The 17,693-nt window shown below is 37.3% G+C and overlaps 1 protein-coding gene across 2 annotated transcripts; it reads left to right on the top strand.

Annotated features, from left to right (window-relative positions):
- Positions 1 to 1,918: 1,918 nt before the first annotated feature.
- LOC118802757 (alpha-1-antitrypsin homolog) lies at positions 1,919 to 7,227 on the top strand. Of its 2 annotated transcripts, XM_036563227.1 has the most exons (5): positions 1,919 to 2,029; positions 4,546 to 5,220; positions 5,336 to 5,606; positions 6,635 to 6,782; positions 6,876 to 7,215. In XM_036563227.1, the coding sequence occupies exons 2-5, from the start codon at positions 4,554 to 4,556 to the stop codon at positions 7,071 to 7,073; spliced, it is 1,284 nt and encodes a 427-aa protein (XP_036419120.1). In that variant the 5' UTR covers positions 1,919 to 2,029; positions 4,546 to 4,553; the 3' UTR covers positions 7,074 to 7,215. The 2 variants fall into 2 exon arrangements, with proteins under 2 accessions (XP_036419120.1, XP_036419121.1); XM_036563228.1 differs by lacking the exon at positions 1,919 to 2,029 and having other exon boundaries at positions 4,554 to 5,220; positions 6,876 to 7,227.
- The last annotated feature ends 10,466 nt before the right edge of the window (positions 7,228 to 17,693 follow it).

Genomic DNA, 17,693 nt, shown 5'->3' with positions numbered 1-17,693 from the left:
TTCATGTTTCAATTTTCCCTGTTTCACCTTAAAAGGTGTCTGAGGCGGCAGAATATGACTGCTTCACCATATAAGGTTAGCTACTAGCTAGGCCAGATTGTTGTCTGTGTTGCTGTGTGACCACAAACACCAATCTGCGCAACAGCTCATTTGTCATGAGTTATGAATTTCAGCGCTTCTTTGATTTATTTTGCTTCTTTATTTTATTAAAACTGTTGTATAAAAGCAACTGAACACTCAAAGTCATGTGTTATCATGAATAACATCTACTGCGACCAAATCACAGTCATGAGAACACACACCCTCTTGTGTTCTATTGCTTAATTGACCTATTAAGATAGTAAAATGCAAACCTATATTTCATTTATTGTTTGGACTGCTCGTAATGTTGCTGGCTGAATGAGCATGTTTTAGTCTAGCTCCAGTAGCTGCTCAGTTTAGGCTACAGGGCTCCGTAGTTGGCAAAATTAGTGATTAGATGAGAAATGAAAGTTATTTTGTGTTATCTACACATAAAATACTATGACCAGCATGAGAAATTCGCTGTTAACTAGCATGCTGATGGTACAGCATCATGTAGCTAACATTATTAAGAAATCAGCAGGTATATTAGACTGTATTTTGTCTCATTAACTGTATGCGTAGCTGCCTTTCTCATTAGCTGGGGTTTGGTAGAGACTTTTATAATATATGTTTAATGTGTGCTTTTTCAGTAAGGTCAGATGACAGAGACGCAAAAAAACAAAGATAGAGAGAGAGAGAGAGAGAGAGAGAGAGAGAGGAAAATGTTATAAAATTAATTGAATTCAACACATTTTCAGCTGAAAATAAACATAGAAATAAAGAGTTTAATGATTTATTCATTAAATAAACTTAAACAGAGTAACTGGACTCAAATCAGGGTATGGAAGAGGAATAGCAGTTTATAGGAGAACGGAATAATGGGGAAGGAATAAATGAAAGGACCTCACTAAAATTTTTATCCTAGTTGCGGCTCTGCTGGGAAAACATTTTCAGAATTTAGAATTTAAGTACCTAGAATTCAGTATACTGTTACTTTTTACAGCCCAAGAATACTTACCCAGTAAATAAAAATTCAAAAGAAACACCATCAGTGCTCGTTTAATTATTTTATAATTAGTGCATGGCATATAGAACCTTTTTTTAAATGCTTCTATATATGACCAAAAAGGGTTCTTCTATTGTTATGATGTCAGGTTTGTGTTGAGTTATTGAAATGAATGGAATTTATTTATTTATTATTAAACAAATTAATGGAATTTAAAACAGTGACACTTCCAAAGGCCTTCTGATGTTATATAGGCAGTCATATGCAAGATTGTGGGCGCCCCTGGTCAAATTCCATGACTTATTGCTTTTCTAAGTGCTAGTAAGTTAACATATCCTCTAGGGAGAACACACATCTGCACAGTTTAATGCTGAATTACAGTTTATTGCTGAATTTAACATATTTAGGAAAAAAAAACAAGTAAAATATAAATATGGCCTGTGCATAGGATTTGGCATATTTTATATTTATGAATAATGCAGCAAATAAATGGAAATTGTGTATTAAAATGTATATAATATATATACATTGCACTGATGGTGTTTCTTTTGAATATTGTATGCTTTTTAATTGAGTGTGCAAGTTTTCTGAAAGTATGTAACTTGGACTGAATTCAGACACTTATTACTCTGTTCACATTTTCCCAATACATGTACAACCAATACTGCATCAAGGCAAAGGGGAGCGACTGAAGACCCTAACATAGAAAGTTGGTGTGTCAGCACTTTTGTCTGGTACTGTGTGCAACTGTTACATGTTGCATCACTGTTTGAAGTCCATGAGTAAACAGTTGTGTTAGATTTACGGTAAGAGGGCGGAGGGTGGGGGAGGAAGGTGGGGTTGTGGGTGGTTTTGGGGGTGGGCTTGGGTCATTGGGTTTGAGAATGGGCTAATATTTAAAGGATTATGTTCGATCAGTTTCTCCACTCCAGCCTGTGTCCTGCTGAGAGCTCCCTGCATGTAAGTAGCATTATTTAACTAAACAATAACATCTAACATATAAAATATATTACAATAAACTTAAATTTATTTTAACGAATCTGTACATTTTCCCTGAAATGTGATTAACTATTTGAGACGTTAAGGTCAGTGTTAGGTCTAGATCTTTTTATTTGATATCTTAATTTCTACATTGAACTCAATGACACAGTAAATAACGTTATGACTCGAACCAAATAAGCCAAATGCCAACAATAAGAAGCTTAGCATATCATCAATGTCTGACAAAAGCAAAACATTTTTTGCTTTTGTTGTTGATTTTTATCTTTCAGCACATTTGATCTGCTGTCCTTTACATTTTGTCCTGATTTCATGATGCATGGACCAACAGTAATGGTACAAAATTCCTTGTAGAAAGATCCCATTCCATTGGCTTTCATGTAAATTTACATGATTTAATATATTTATGCATCATCCACATTATAGGCTTATCACCAATGTCAAAAAAGGGAGTAAACATGCTCAGAATATTGAAGAATGTATAATTTGGTATAACTGTTGTGTAAATTCTATATATGAATGATCTGTTAATTGGTTGAGGTTTATATTGCTTAATTATAAAAGCTTTCATATCCATTAGCTTACCGGTAATGTAATCTGCTAATGTCACATGATAAATAAACCCCTTTCTAACAACACTGCAGAAAGTTTGCATCCTTAGGTTGAATAAATATGCAACAAAATAATAGCTTAATATACTAAGTAAAATAAGGTAATCATTTTGCATGACAGTGACAGTTCAGTTTTAAGTAATAAGTTAGCATATTTAGGTATCATTAGTTAACATATTTATATACAGTCTATTTGATCTACATTTAGTATTATGTAATGATGATGTGCCCCACCAAGTAAACCCATGAAGTAAATATAAGTAAACAAATCATTGTTCAGTATAATAATATATCATTAATTAACTGTGGACAGTATGCAGCCAGAAAGACTAGCGTCTGTGCTAATTCAATACCATCCAAACTTATTTACCGTCATTCTTTTAACATTAAAAGGTTTTCTGAATTTGCACAAACGCTACTCTCATCCTGCAGAGACGCAGTGCTGCAGAGCTCATGCGTCGAGTGAGAAGCCCTCTGTGTGCGACTGAAATTATGCCTGGGAAACATAGGGATGCCAAAGTGAATGGTGGGGAAGACTTTCACTGCCTATTAAAATTTATATTGGCACATTTTAACATTATATTTCACACTCCAACGAATATTAAACAATGGATCATCACCATGAAACACAGGATGTTTAATACTGAGTTGTTAATCTAAGTTTACATTGTCAGCTGAGTTACATTAGAAGACTCTTTGCAGCTACATGGCTTCACACCACTGCTTCACATTTCTAGGCTTTTTTTCTGTGGTAGCCTAATTGAACGCATGTATTGTTCATATTAGTTAATTTTTTTCAAAATGTATGATCAGGTCAGTCTAACCAACCACAACATCCTACATGACTTTGGGTTTTTCAGCAATAACTACTGATATGAGAAAAGTGCAGAAGTACTGTATGAAATACTGCACTCTTATGTTACATTGTTTTTTACTCATATTTTATGCTGCATTTGTGTGTTTCAATAAATGCTCCTCACCGATAAAGCTGTGTACTGTTCTTCAGAGATTTCACCGAAGCGCACACACATACACACACACACACACATATATATATATATATATATATATATCATTACACATATATATATATATCATCATTATATATACACACACACACACATATATATATATATATATATCATTACACATATATATATATATCATCATTATATATACACACACACACATATATATATATATATATATATATGTGTGTGTGTGTATATATAATGATGAGTAGACATGTTAAGCAGTAAATCGTATCACATATCGTTATCAAATGTATCATTACATACTGTACATCATCATCACTGATTAAGTAAATCAGCTTCACATTGCAGGTGTGAGTCCAGCCCATGTCCTGTAATTGTAATGAAATTTCTAATAATCCATTAATCACGAAATATTCAAAGTTAAAGGCATCAAAAAGACAATGTACAGAAATTCATGTGTCATAAAAAACCCAAAACATTTGTTAGACCGGATGCCATTGAGTTTCCTGAAGATTAGTGCATTGGTTATTAGCCTATAATTTGTGTCTCTATGAGACATTATGCAGTATGGAAAGGGTCTTAATTAATACATTAAGTCGTAATATTAATTACCACACTTAGTCAGAGTTGCATTAATAATTAATGATTATTCATATTTGATTCAGTTCATTAATGTATATACTTCATTATTTCCTGATTTCTTTAGTATTAGTCCATGCATTCAGTATTACTGTTATTTTTATGGAATTGTACAGGCAAAGAAATTTACGCTGTATTGTAGCCTGCAATGATGCATCTGGTACCAAAATATAGCCTCAGTAACTGCACTACTGTTGTTCAAATACAGAATAAGTGTGTTCTCTCTGTCCAGGAGATAAAATGTGTGGAAAGATCTCTTGCTGTTTCCTGGTTTCCCTCCTGCTGACGGTGTCCTTGGCGGCCCAACATGGTCATGAAGATCATTCAGCAGATCACCATCAACATCTCCACCATGGCAAGGATGAACCTCACCCCAGCCACGATGGAGATGAGCACTTGTCCCAGAGACTCGCCCCCCACAATGCTGACTTTACCTTCTCTCTCTACAAGAAGATGGCCGCCCATCCAGAAGCTCAAGGCAAGAACATCTTCTTCTCTCCACTGAGCATCTCCATGGCTCTGTCCATGCTGGCCCTGGGAGCCAAAGGTGAAACCCACTCACAGATCTTCAGCACCCTGGGCTACAGTGCCCTCACTCCTGATCAGGTCAATGAAGGTTATGAGCACCTTTTTCACATGCTGGGCCACAGTGAGGAAGCCATGCTGCTGGAGGCAGGAAGTGCTGTAGCCGTCCGAGAAGGCTTCAAACCTGTTGACAAGTTTCTAAAGGATGCTCAGCATTACTACCAAGGAGAGGCCTTCAGTGTGGACTTCTCCAAACCTGAAGTTGCTGTGCAAGAAGTCAACAAGTACATCGCCAAAAAGACCAAAGATATGATCACTGACATGATCAAGGAACTGGACCAGGACACTATGATGATGCTAATCAACTTCATATATTTCAGAGGTACAGTAGGCACCTAAACATTCCATCAGAAAGTAATATCTTCCTCAGTTTAACTGTGTTTTAAAACTGTGTTTTGATAAATTGCTGTAATGAGCCATGATTTCTGCCCTCTAAGGTAAGTGGGAAGAGCCTTTTAAAACGAGGAGAACCAAAAAAGACGACTTCCATGTGGATGAGAACACCAAGGTGACTGTGGACATGATGGCGAACACAGACTTTTACAAATTCTACGATGACCGAAATAATTTCTCTTCGATCATCATAGTCCCCTACAAAGGCAGCACTTCCATGATGATTGTTCTACCTGATGAGGGAAAAATGCAGGAAGTGGAGAAGAACATCGACAAGGAACGCCTCAAGTACTGGAGTGACAAATTACAAAGAAGGTAACCTCAGACAGCAGATTTTTAGTTTCAGCAAGAACTTTGCAAGTCAAATCATCAATGAGTAATATTTGATTTTTAAACACACTAGTTGGCTTAACCAAACCAGTGTTCCTTGCTTCCTTATTGTACTGTCTTTCACAGACTGCAGTTTGTGTAATGTAATGAATGTAATAAAGAGGCAGAGTCCAAAAGTTTGAGACCACACTGAAAATCTGGGACATTTAAACCAAGAAACAAACAACAAAGTTCTAAATTTGAATAAACAATAAGTATTCGTGATTCTGCACTATTTCTAGGTCCCCTTCAAAGCAAAATTAAGCCAGTTTGGGATACTGACCTTTTTAAGGCCAGTGTATAGAAAGGTCAGACATTTTTTAGTCTCTTCCAGTGAAGCTCATGTTCAGACAACCCTCAGCTCAAGAAGCTTAATTAGAAGCTTTTGCGCAGACTTATGGAGTCCATACCAGCTCGGGTGTTTGCTCTCATTAAAGAAAAAGCCTTAGAAATTCAGAAGTTCATGTTAAAATTTCAGTTATTTTACTTTTCAGTCAACGTGTTATGATGATAATATGAGTTTGTAATAAAAGTGCTTCATTAAATAAGAAAAGGATTCTCTAGCGGTGTCAGATTTTGGACCCCACTGAATATTACATTATTGTTTTCTTTCAGTGTTGTAGTACTAAGCAGTTTCCATTTTCAGTCATCTTTCAGGCACACATTCCAAATAATGTTAGTTTACTGCCAGCAGACAAATGTTGCAAATAGGTCAAGCTGTCACACTGCAATGCCTGGTACTCCAGCACCAACATCTGCATAAGTAGAGTTCACCTAAAAGAGTCAGATGATAATTGAAACTGTAATCATTTGCAATGAAAAAAAACATCAAAGGAAAACTTTTCAATGCTTGTCTTTGGTTATACCAGCACTGGCACAGTGAACAAAGCAAAGTCAAACTTTGTGTTGCAGCAAGTAAAAAAAGTTTTTCATAAAGTGACTGTGTTTAAAGGTTCCTCTCTTCTGCTCTGCAGTTATGTGGATCTCTTCATGCCCAAGTTCTCCATCTCTTCCTCCTTTTCACTTACGGACACTCTGAAGGAAATGGGAATAGTTGATGCATTCTCAGGCACCGCAGACTTCTCCGGGATCACTGAGGCGAAAAACTTGATGGTTTCCAAGGTAGAAGAAGCCAAAGATATTTTTAAACATTCCCTAAATCTGCTTGTAGGAAAGCTTACAGACTTACAATGTAAATGTGTGACTTCCCCTCAGGTCCTCCATAAGGCCGTCCTCAAAGTTGATGAGAAGGGCACTGAAGCAGCTGCTGCCACCACCGTAGAGATGGTACTTATGTCTATGCCAATGAGGCCAGTCCCCTTGAAGCTCAACAGACCATTCCTGGCCTTTATTGTGGATCACAGCACCAAGAGCATCCTCTTCATGGGCAAGATAACCGATCCCACCGCATAGAGGCAGCCAGCTCCCACCCACACCAGCACCCTTATTTCAACAAACAGCAGATCGAGCAAAAGCCACACTGTTAACAACATTTAATGTGAATCTGCATATGAAGATAACAGCGACCAAAGTGTTGGGTTAAATAAAATACAGCATTTTCAATTCATTTATAGTGTTGATGTTTTTGTTGGCCAAACAAAGTGAGTCACATTGTGATCAGGAGTAAATACAGTATGAATAGCATGCTCTTTGAAATAAAGGTTCTAGAAAAGGGTTGTTTGTGCAATGCCATCGAAGAACCATGTTTAGTTCCCTAAAGAACAGCAGATTAACAAAAGCCGCACTATTCAATACATTTAACGTGAGACTGTGAATGAAGAGAAGTGTAAAAACAGCATTTTCAAAATAACTTACACAGTGTTGATGTTTTTGTCAGCCAAATGAAATCAGACACATCTGAAACGGAATAAAGATTTTATGAATGGATATAAATTTCTACAAGAAAATGACTTTAGCTGTTCAAAAATGTTGGGAACTCAAACAGATCATATCTTAGTAATATTTATACTGACTTATTATGAAGTGTTTTCATATTTGGGCTGTTTCAGCACATCAAGTGATCTCAGTTCTGGTTTTCTGTGTAATTACAAACACATCAAACAAGATCCCTCTAAACAAACCCCAACATTTTCATTCCTTTTTTTATGTTTCGTCATATATGGTTGTATTTTTGGTCTGATCCGGCTCAGCACCAGAACCAAATCATGAGTCGGCCATTCGATAACCACAGCACATTCACACAGCTGGAATAAAGCTAAGACAATTAGAAGCAATAAATCTAGCAGATCTGTCCTAAGTAGCCACACATTCAGGAGAGAATCAACACACCGTAAAAAAAAAATCCAACTGGCTAAAATTTTGAACTGGCAAATTTAAAAAAATACAGTTGCCCAGCTTTCTCATGATGATTTAACTGACTCAACAACCTGTACTGAGGTCTGCATCATCTGACAATTTCAAGTTGATGTAATGTTTTTCCATGAATTGTAGTGTTTGGGCGGGTCTGCTCTTCAGCAAACTGACCCAGTAGCGTCTAACTGATTCTACATAATATCAATATCAAACCCAGTGCACAAAAGTACACTTAGAGTAAAGTTAACAAAAACAGCCATTAGCAGACTCTATTTGGTTTATACTGTATGTTCTCTGTAATTGGACTAAGTACATTTTCCTATAGCAGCCTGACTGTTAGCTAGCTAGATAACGCTAGCTAACATGATAATGGGCTAGTAACCCAGCTAACACGAAGAGACGGCCCAAGCTCAAGCTGCTGTGCGGCAGGCAAACCAGAATCAGGACGGGTACAGGTGAGGCTCGACAACTGATGTTTTAGCAAAAAATATATAAGAACAGATTCCACCTATACCAAAACAGATTCCACCTATATTAAGGCATATTCTACCATACTGACACAGATTCCACCCATAATGAGGCAGACTGTAGCATGTTGAGGCAGATTCTACCCAAACTGAGGCAGATTCCACTTGTATTGAAGCAGATTTTAATGTACCGAGGCAGATGCTAACTGTACTGAGGATGTGGACAATTCTGAATCGATTCAGAAATGTCAAAAATCTATTTTCTAAATTTTAAATGATAACGTAATGTTGACAGAATACAAAAGACAGAAGTGCGGAAGTGCAGTGCCTGGACAGTTTGTGGTGTACACACAACAAAGATACAAGATGGAGGAGCGGGAAATCAGACCAGCTCCCTCTGCATTAAAAGCTAGCGTATGAAAGCACTTTGGCTTCTATGAAGTTGAAGGGATAAAGGACCTGAATAAGAGCCACACTATATGCAAGCTGTGTCACATTAAACTAAGATATTTTGGAAACATGACAAACATGAGAAACCATATTACACGTTTTCACCTGGAGGAGGAAGAAAAACGCCTGGCTGTAGCTGCTGCGAACCAGAGGACCATCGAGCACGCAATGTCAAAACTTCCACCCCACTCTGAAAGGGCGAAGTGAATTACAAACTCTATCACAACTTTTATTGCCAGGGATGTGTGTCCGAACTCAGTCGTTGAGAACCAGGGCTTTCACGCTATGTTGCACTTTGGAGCCGAGATACAGCGTCCCGTCTCAAAGATATTTTACTGACACAGCAACCGCCCCCCCACCAATCTCTAAACTGAGACCAAAACCGAAGTTATGGAATCACTGAATAAAACAGGTAGGATAGCTGTAATCTGCTGCGTGGACATCCATTGCCACAGAGTCTTATGTCACCATAACTGCACATTTTATCACAGATGAGTGGCAGCTCGCATCTCATGTGCTCCAAACAAGAGTAGTGAATGAGAGCCACATGGGTGCTAATATGGCTGAGCTGTTTAAGAATGTTGCAGAGGAATGGCAGATCACTAAGAAATATTGAGTTTCAGTTACTGATAACGCATCCAACATGGCTGTTGCAGCTGAACTGGGTAAATTCCTACATGTGAAATGTTATGCCCACATGCTAAACCTGGCCTCTCAGCGAGCGCTCAAGTTGCCCACTGTGTCAAGGCTACTAGGGAGGGTAAGACATATTACTACATTTTTCCACCGCAGCCCCACTGCAAAACATCAGCTTGAAGAGAAGCAGAAGCTACTTGGTCTGACTAGACACAAGCTGATAACAGATGTGAGCACTAGGTGGAACAGTTCATATGAGATGGTGAACAGTTTTCTGGAGCAACAGCCTGCAGTCTGCGCCGCCTTACTTTCTCCTCAGGTAAGGAAAGCAGAGTCTGACATCTGCACTCTCAGTAGAGCAGACATTTCAAATGCAGAGGATATTATCAAGGCCCTAAAGCCCATGAAAGATGCAACTACTCTCTTGTCAGAGGAGGGCAACCCCACTATCTGTATGATTGCTCCTTTGCAAGCTCAACTCATCCAGGACACTAAGGACAGTATTGGAGAGTCAACAATGGTCCGGGAGTTAAAACAGGCCATCAACGGAGACCTCGGCAAGAGACACACTAGTGAGCAGGAGAGAAACGCTCTTTTGACAGCCTCTGCTCTGGACCCACGATTCAAGAGCCTTTGTTTCTTTTATGAGGAGGAGAGACGTATGGAAGAGTGATTGCTGAGGCTGCAGCAACTTCTACATAAACATAAAATTATTTAATAATTGACCACATAACAAATGTTCCATAAGAATGCAAGGGTTTTGATAATGACTAGAACAAGTAATTTGTGTTTTGTTAATAATTTTCAAATGTGGTTTGGACTGAAGATATTGACACTGTGATTTGAAAAAATGTAAGGCCCTTTGTGTTTACCTGTTCTTCTCATTGTGTTTACCTACAGCAAGAGATAAGAGTAGAAGAGGAGGAGAACCTAGAGCACAATACACTGAGGGAAGAAGGCACCCTGACCACTCAGGAGGAGCAGCACCAAAGCCCTGCTTCCAAAAGAAGGTCGTCATCATCATCTCTGCTAGAGAATCTGCTGGGGCAGAATATTACTTATGCTAGTATCCAGCTACATCCCATGTCTGCCTATGCCAGAGCTGAGGAGGAAGTGACCAAATACTGCAGTGCTCCATCAATCCTTCTCTCTGAGGTCCCTCTCAGCTGGTGGAGTAAAAATCAGGAGATGTTTCCTCTGATTTCCAGGTTGGCCAAAAGATATTTGTGTATTCCCGGCAACAGTGTCTCTGCAGAGAGAGTCTCTTCTACGGCAGGTGGCCCAAAGGTGGCCCACATATTAAAAAAATGCGGATTTGGCCCACGTCTCAAAACAGATCTGGTGCACTTCTGGCACAAATATGGCAGTTCTGCCTACTGTGAGCCAAACATGGCCCACATATAAAAAAATTCATATGGCCCACATGCCCCAAAACAGATCTGGTCCAATTCTGGCTCAGATATGGCAGTGCTGCCTACTGGCAAACAGCATGTAAGCAAAAAGTGGCCCACATATAAAATGCTAATATACCCTAGCATATTAGCATTTTGATTTAAATTCTCTTAAATGTACAATAATTTGACATACTCAGAGAGGATAGAATCCAAAAGAGTTACTATGTACATATATGTGTGTAACCTGTAAGGAAAAAAATACACCTATCTTCAAAAAATAAAACTGTGACATTGTTTAGTTCATTTATCTGAATTGTGTTCAATAAAAGAGCTTTTTGGCTTAAAATATATTATTTACATGGGACTGATGTAAGTCTAACTCTGAGTGAAAATCAGTCAGGTTAAAGTGATTTAATAAAGGCGTCAACAGGTCTGCTTTTCTGTCTGCTCATGTGTGCAATTAATAGCTCTTTAATTGTTGATTTTAATACTTCTCAAAGATTTGACATAAACTGTGTGGTAAGACAAGGCTGACCAATTTCGCCCTATTTGTTCATTTTAGTTACAGAGTTATTATCATTGTACATGAAAATAGTCTGGAAGGAATTTCCATTTTTGGCCATAAAATTAAAATGGCAGATGGCACTACCTTGTTTTTCAAAGATAGTTGTCAGCTGTCAAATAAATTTACCATAAATTTAGTTGAGTTTTTTTCTCAAGCTTCAGGTTTAAAACTGAACAAGGCCAAATGTGAAATAATGTCTTTTCATGATGGTGCTGACACCTCGATGTGCAATATTCCAGTTAAAAATACTGTTAAGTACCCTGGCATTTATATAACAAAAACTCTTTCAGCCAGACAACATTTGAACTTATCTGGTAGAATGAAAAAAACTAACAATATTTTTACCCTCTGGCTCCAGAGGGATTTATCTTTATATGGTAGAGTTCTGTTATCTAAAGCTGAGGGATTGTCTCGTTTTGTATACCCCTCTGTCTTTATTAGTGTGTCATTTCCTTATGAGATCAATAAAATATTTTTGGACTTTATCTGGAAAAATAAATCACACAAGCTTAAAAAAAAATGTGATTTCCAATAGTAGAGCAGAAGGTGGTTTGGAAGTATTAGATTTTATTGATACTATTAAAATACCCTTAGAATTAACTGGCTCCGAAGGTGTCTCCTAAATCCAAATTCAGTGTGGTTTTTCATCCCCAATCATATTTTTAACAACACTGGAGGCTTATCTTTTCTTTTGAAATGTAATTATTTGCCAAATAAGTTCCCAGTTTCTCTCTCTAAGTTTCATCAACAGGCTCTTTTTGCTTGGAAGTTGTGCTTTGTGCACAATTTCTCCCCGCATAGAACCCTTTTATGAAACAACTCTGAGATAACTGTCAGGAATAAGTCCTTATTTTTTTCCAAATGGTTTCAAAGAAATAATAATGTTCTTTCTTTATTTGACAATTCTGGAAATGTGCTCTCTTATGATCAATTCATGGCTACACATGACTTCCCAGTCCCCTTTAAAGAATATAATGCCTTGATTAGAGCTATTCCTGATGACCTCATTCATCTTGTAAAAAGTTATTTAAGTTTTTGTAATACCGAAATTATGCTACCCTCATTGCTTTTGGGTGGTATAAATATACTTGAAAAAAAGTGAAAATAAACATATTCGATATATTCTTCAACAAAGAAACAACATTTCCCCTAGGGGTAAGTTCTATTGGATGTCCTTTATTGAGGATATCAATTGGAAAAGGGCATGGCTTTTGCATTAATACTGTATGTCCAATAAGATACAAAAAAATTTAAAATTTTACATAAAATATACCCTGTGAATTCTGTTATTTCCAAATTTGTTGACATTGATAGCTTTTGCTCCTTCTGTGGATCTGCTGATGAAACTTTGACTCACCTTTTTTTTTAGTGTGAGAGAACGAATGACTTCTGGTCCAATTTATGTGCTCACATTTTCTAACCTGTCAAAATTAATTATTCCTTTAATCTCAAAGACAGTATTTGTTACTACAATAACTTTACTAACAAGCATCTTGAGTATATTGTTAATTTTTTCATTCAACATGCGAAATTCTTTATTCATAAACAGAAGTTTTCAAATTCTCAGCCAACCCTGTCCCTCTTTTTAGTGGAATTTAAATCACTACTGCAGTCCTTATATCTCGTAGAAACTAAGAAAAGTAACAGATTTTTGAATTTCTATGACCAGCTTTATGGAGAGACACTTGATTAACTGCCTTTCCTCTTGTATGTATGTGTGTGTGTGTGTGTGTGTGTGTGTGTGTATGCATCCTCTGTACTGTTCACATTCTTATACGGTGTCTGATAATGTATTGGTCTGATGTTGGTTGTATATTTTGTACATTCTTTAAAAAAAAGAGAGATTGTGGATCTTTCTTTCCCTCCCTGCTGTCAGGGGCTAAACAGGTAACTGTCTCTGGAGTTCACCTTACATTACAGTGTTGGTATTATAAGATTATTATCTGTTAATAATGTAAACCTCTGTGATAAAAACAGTGAGGTGAAGTAAATATATTAGGTTACCTTAATGAGACGTTAGCTAGCTAACGTCAGCTTAGTTAACTCATTTTTATGTTTTACCTTTAACTAACTAGCGCAAAGCTGTTAACTGTTGGCGTTGTAGGATGTTACCTAGCGTGTTAGTTAGCGGTTAGCATGTTAGCACTTTAGCTAGCCGGTTGGTTTGCAGCTAGCGTGTTAGCATGTTAGCTAGCTAGTTTGGTTTTTGGTTAGTTTGTTAGCACTAATCTAGCGTGTAGGTTCGCGGTTAGCGTGTTAGCATGTTAGCTAGTGGTTTGGTTTTTGGTTAGTTTGTTAGCACTAATCTAGCGTGTAAGTTAGCGGTTAGCGTGTTAGCATGTTAGCTAGTGGTTTGGTTTTCGGTTAGTTTGTTAGCACTAATCTAGTGTGTAAGTTAGCGGTTAGCGTGTTAGCATGTTGTGGGGTGGTTATTAAACTGAGGTGTTTTGTGTTTTCTAACAACATTTGCAGTCTTACTGGATCTGACTAGCTAACTTTGCTGTATTGTAAAGTCTTAAATATTGCTGTTGCAAAATGATTGGAAAACTAAAATGGAGACACTATTGCACTAATAAACCCTAATGAATATGATCAATACTAATATCAATTTCCACAGCATTACAATAAAAAAACAGCAGCTGTCCAGCATTGGCCAAAACTTTGAAGACAACACAGAAGTGCTACCGTTCAAAAAATTAGGACGTTTTATAACTATTTTGCTGAATGTTCTTTATTATGTCTTATACAACAGTTTGTCCCAACCTTACAGTCTGATTGGTTGAGAACCATTCTAACTATGTTTATATTTGTAATAACAGCATGGCTTTTTAACACCAAACTACATGACTCTCCTGGCGCTTTGGCAAATAACAACAAGCTTTATGCACACAAATCGGTAACGCTTTCTTTGAAGGGTGTCTACATAACACATTCATATCACCTTACATAAACACTTCATAACATGTTTATGAATGCTTAAATCAACATTCATAAACTATACATGTTTTACATGATATTAATATGGACTACTATGTCATTTTACCGAAAGATGTTTTTCAAAATAAAAGTCCTCATTTTATTTATTATTTTCAGTGAAACTCCTCTTTTCTGGACTGTCAGCATAAAATGACCTGGCTTTATCCCTTTGGACAGAAAGTGTTTTGACACTTTTTGCCTAAACTTTTTTTTTTTTTCTCAAGCATTTGTATTTTGCAATACGCTATTCTTTCTGCTTTTTACACTAATTATTCATATATAAAATGTACTGTTCATTCAACACTATACATAATTGTGAAAATGTTACTTAAACTAAGTTTAACTTTCTTGGGGTAAATGCTAACACTGTTATCCCAATTACTGTGGAGGTTTTATTTTTAGTGATGTTCTTCCTCACTTACGGTTTTGGAGAAGGCACAAGTATAACTGTGCATTGATTATCCTGTGTAACTGAGGTTAAATGTGACAAGCAATGTTATCACAAGGAATGATTCTTTTTTGGCATTACGTCAAAGTACAATCGAGTGGTGGCTCTTTGACTTTCCTCACTCAGGGTGCTGATAATTTGTAAGAAATGTCCTTTATAAATTTGCCTTGCTTTGCCTTCACCATAAAAGTGATGGAAGTCACGTTAGCCTCACTAAAGTGCATGTTACATGAATGGATGGATCTTGAACGGAATGGATAAGTATTATGGGCCTGTCCCACCACCACACAAAGTTTGAGACTTTAAGTTGATTGACTGTTCATAGCATATTTATGAGTAATTCACTGTCCATATAGTAAAGTGACATGCAAGACAACATTCATAAGTGATTCACAGCATTTTAAGGAGCTGTTAGTATACCATATAGTAAAGTGACATGCAAAGCAGCATTCATAAGTGATTCATAGCATTTTTAAGAGATGTTTACAGACCATATAGTAAAGTGACATGCAAAGCAGCATTCATAAGTGATTCATAGCATTTTTAAGAGATGTTTACAGACCATGTGTATAAATAGTGATAGTGATTTACAATTAAATATCTACAATTATTTTCCTTACCTTTGCAGCAAGACCCAATGACTGTGAAAAGGAGTCAATAAACACCACAAGTAGGAAGGTCCTTTTTTTTATTGGCAAGACCACTGTTCAGAACAGGCACTTAAACATGCTGCTCAAACTCAAATCAGGAAACCACAAACTCTTCTGAACATGGAACTGCAAAATAGGCAAACATAAAATAATCCGCCTTTACAGTAAAATAAAGCTCTGCTGATCGTTCAACACAGTTTCAATTATTAACACTGTCTTTAACACTGGGGTTAATACAGCCTATATCTGCAAATTTACCCTTTAACCCTGCAGGCGTGCAGGCTTCTGTTCACAGCAGGACAGTCTTGCCCAGCTAGCTAGTAAGTTAGCTAACAAAAAAGCGAAGGAAAAATTAAGACAACATCGGTAATTTGGATACGAATGGACTTATTTGAATTCATTGTCACTCCAGTTGGTTTCCCGATATATTTAATCTGTAACGAGAAACTATCAAATACTGAAAAGTCGCGAGGCTGAAATCAGCTTCTCGTGCGCCAGCTTGTTTTTCGAATTTACCCGTTCCACCTTAAATGCTGCAGCAGTTATATTCTGACACCTCAGGCGCCATTTAAGGTGGAACGGGTAAATTCGAACAAGAAGCTGGCGAACGAGAAGCGTTCGGCCTCGTAAAAAACCAACTTTGAGAGACATTTTACAAGAATTATTTCACTTTTTCACAAGATTATTTTACTTATCGGCAAAGTTTCGTGGTGGAGATGCGAGACATGCGGCCATAGCTGAGCTAAAGGTTAAAGCAGAGCAAAGTAAGTCTTTCGTTTCTATACTTTTAGCCTATACTAGCACATTAGCACATACTGAGACACATTACAGCCAGGATAGTAAAATGATTTTTGTTGACACTTCGCCGACCCCTGGTGTAGACCACGTCACTAGCCAAACGTGGACCTTGCATTTGGGACTAGCTTAACGTATCACTCCGCATCACTGCTGTGCGTCAGAAGTAATGCTCGTTTAGGCCACTAACTACTTCAGCTCGGCTGGCACCGTTACAAACAGTGCGCTAAGTTAAATCAGTATCAGTTATTTAAGTTCGAAAAAAAGAATGTTGTTAACAAGAGCCGCATAAGGTCTATTAATCTTTGGGGTTCAACTGAATCATGTAACTTAGTTAGCTAACTAGGCGAGATTAACATGAACGTTAGCTTGATGCATTTTAATAGCTAATGTAAGGTAGCGTTAGCCTGCTAGCTAGTTAGCAAAGTTTCTTGGCAACAGTTACTGATCAGCTAGCTAATTTAACTGCTATACTGCTAGTTATATATCCTACCTCTGCTATGGCAGTCTATCTAGCCCAGTACCATAACGTTCATGCGCTTCCAGTATAAATAGGCTCATCCTGTACGTGTAGAGTTCCACACATCTGACTGCTCCTGTTTGATCTTTGTATAGCCAGAAGAGGACAGACAACCAGCAGCAATGCCAGTATCATGATATCTTCAGACTCTTGCAGTGACTTGTGCCATTTTGTTTATTTTCTTCATATTTTTGTTTTGTTTTTCAGAGAATTTAAAATAATTTCAGTCTAAGAAGAAAAGGAGCTAAGTGAAGGCAATACCCCTTAAGTAATGGCCACATGAGGTGGTGTCTTTTATTTTTTGTTTTAGAAAAGAGTTGAAGATTTTATTGAACACATCTGTATTTTGCAGTTCCATGTTCAGAAGAGTTTGTAGTTTCCTGATTTGAGTTTGAGCAGCATGTTTAAGTGCCTGTTCTGGTCTTGCCAATAAAAAAAAGGACCTTCCTACTTGTGGTGTTTATTGACTCCTTTTCACAGTCATTGGGTCTTGCTGCAAAGGTAAGGAAAATAATTGTAGATATTTAATTGTAAATCACTATCACTATTTATACACATGGTCTGTAAACATCTCTTAAAAATGCTATGAATCACTTATGAATGCTGCTTTGCATGTCACTTTACTATATGGTATATTAACAGCTCCTTAAAATGCTGTGAATCACTTATGAATGTTGTCTTGCATGTCACTTTACTATATGGACAGTGAATTACTCATAAATATGCTATGAACAGTCAATCAACTTAAAGTCTCAAACTTTGTGTGGTGGTGGGACAGGCCCATAATACTTATCCATTCCGTTCAAGATCCATCCATTC

Source organism: Colossoma macropomum, unplaced genomic scaffold, assembly GCF_904425465.1.
Source record: "Colossoma macropomum unplaced genomic scaffold, Colossoma_macropomum, whole genome shotgun sequence".
Taxonomy (NCBI): Eukaryota; Metazoa; Chordata; class Actinopteri; order Characiformes; family Serrasalmidae; genus Colossoma; species Colossoma macropomum.
Note: the sequence above shows the minus strand (reverse complement) of the source record. Positions and strands in the feature narration are given on the sequence as shown.

What these genes read in the sequence shown, in the direction of transcription:
- LOC118802757 (XM_036563228.1), top strand. Translation starts at nt 4,554, where the DNA reads ATGTGTGGAAAGATCTCTTGCTGTTTCCTGGTTTCCCTCCTGCTGACG. An exon ending in AGTGACAAATTACAAAGAAG is followed by an intron (nt 5,607 to 6,634) that starts GTAACCTCAGAC and finishes TCTGCTCTGCAG; the next exon opens with TTATGTGGATCTCTTCATGC. An exon ending in AAAACTTGATGGTTTCCAAG is followed by an intron (nt 6,783 to 6,875) that starts GTAGAAGAAGCC and finishes ACTTCCCCTCAG; the next exon opens with GTCCTCCATAAGGCCGTCCT.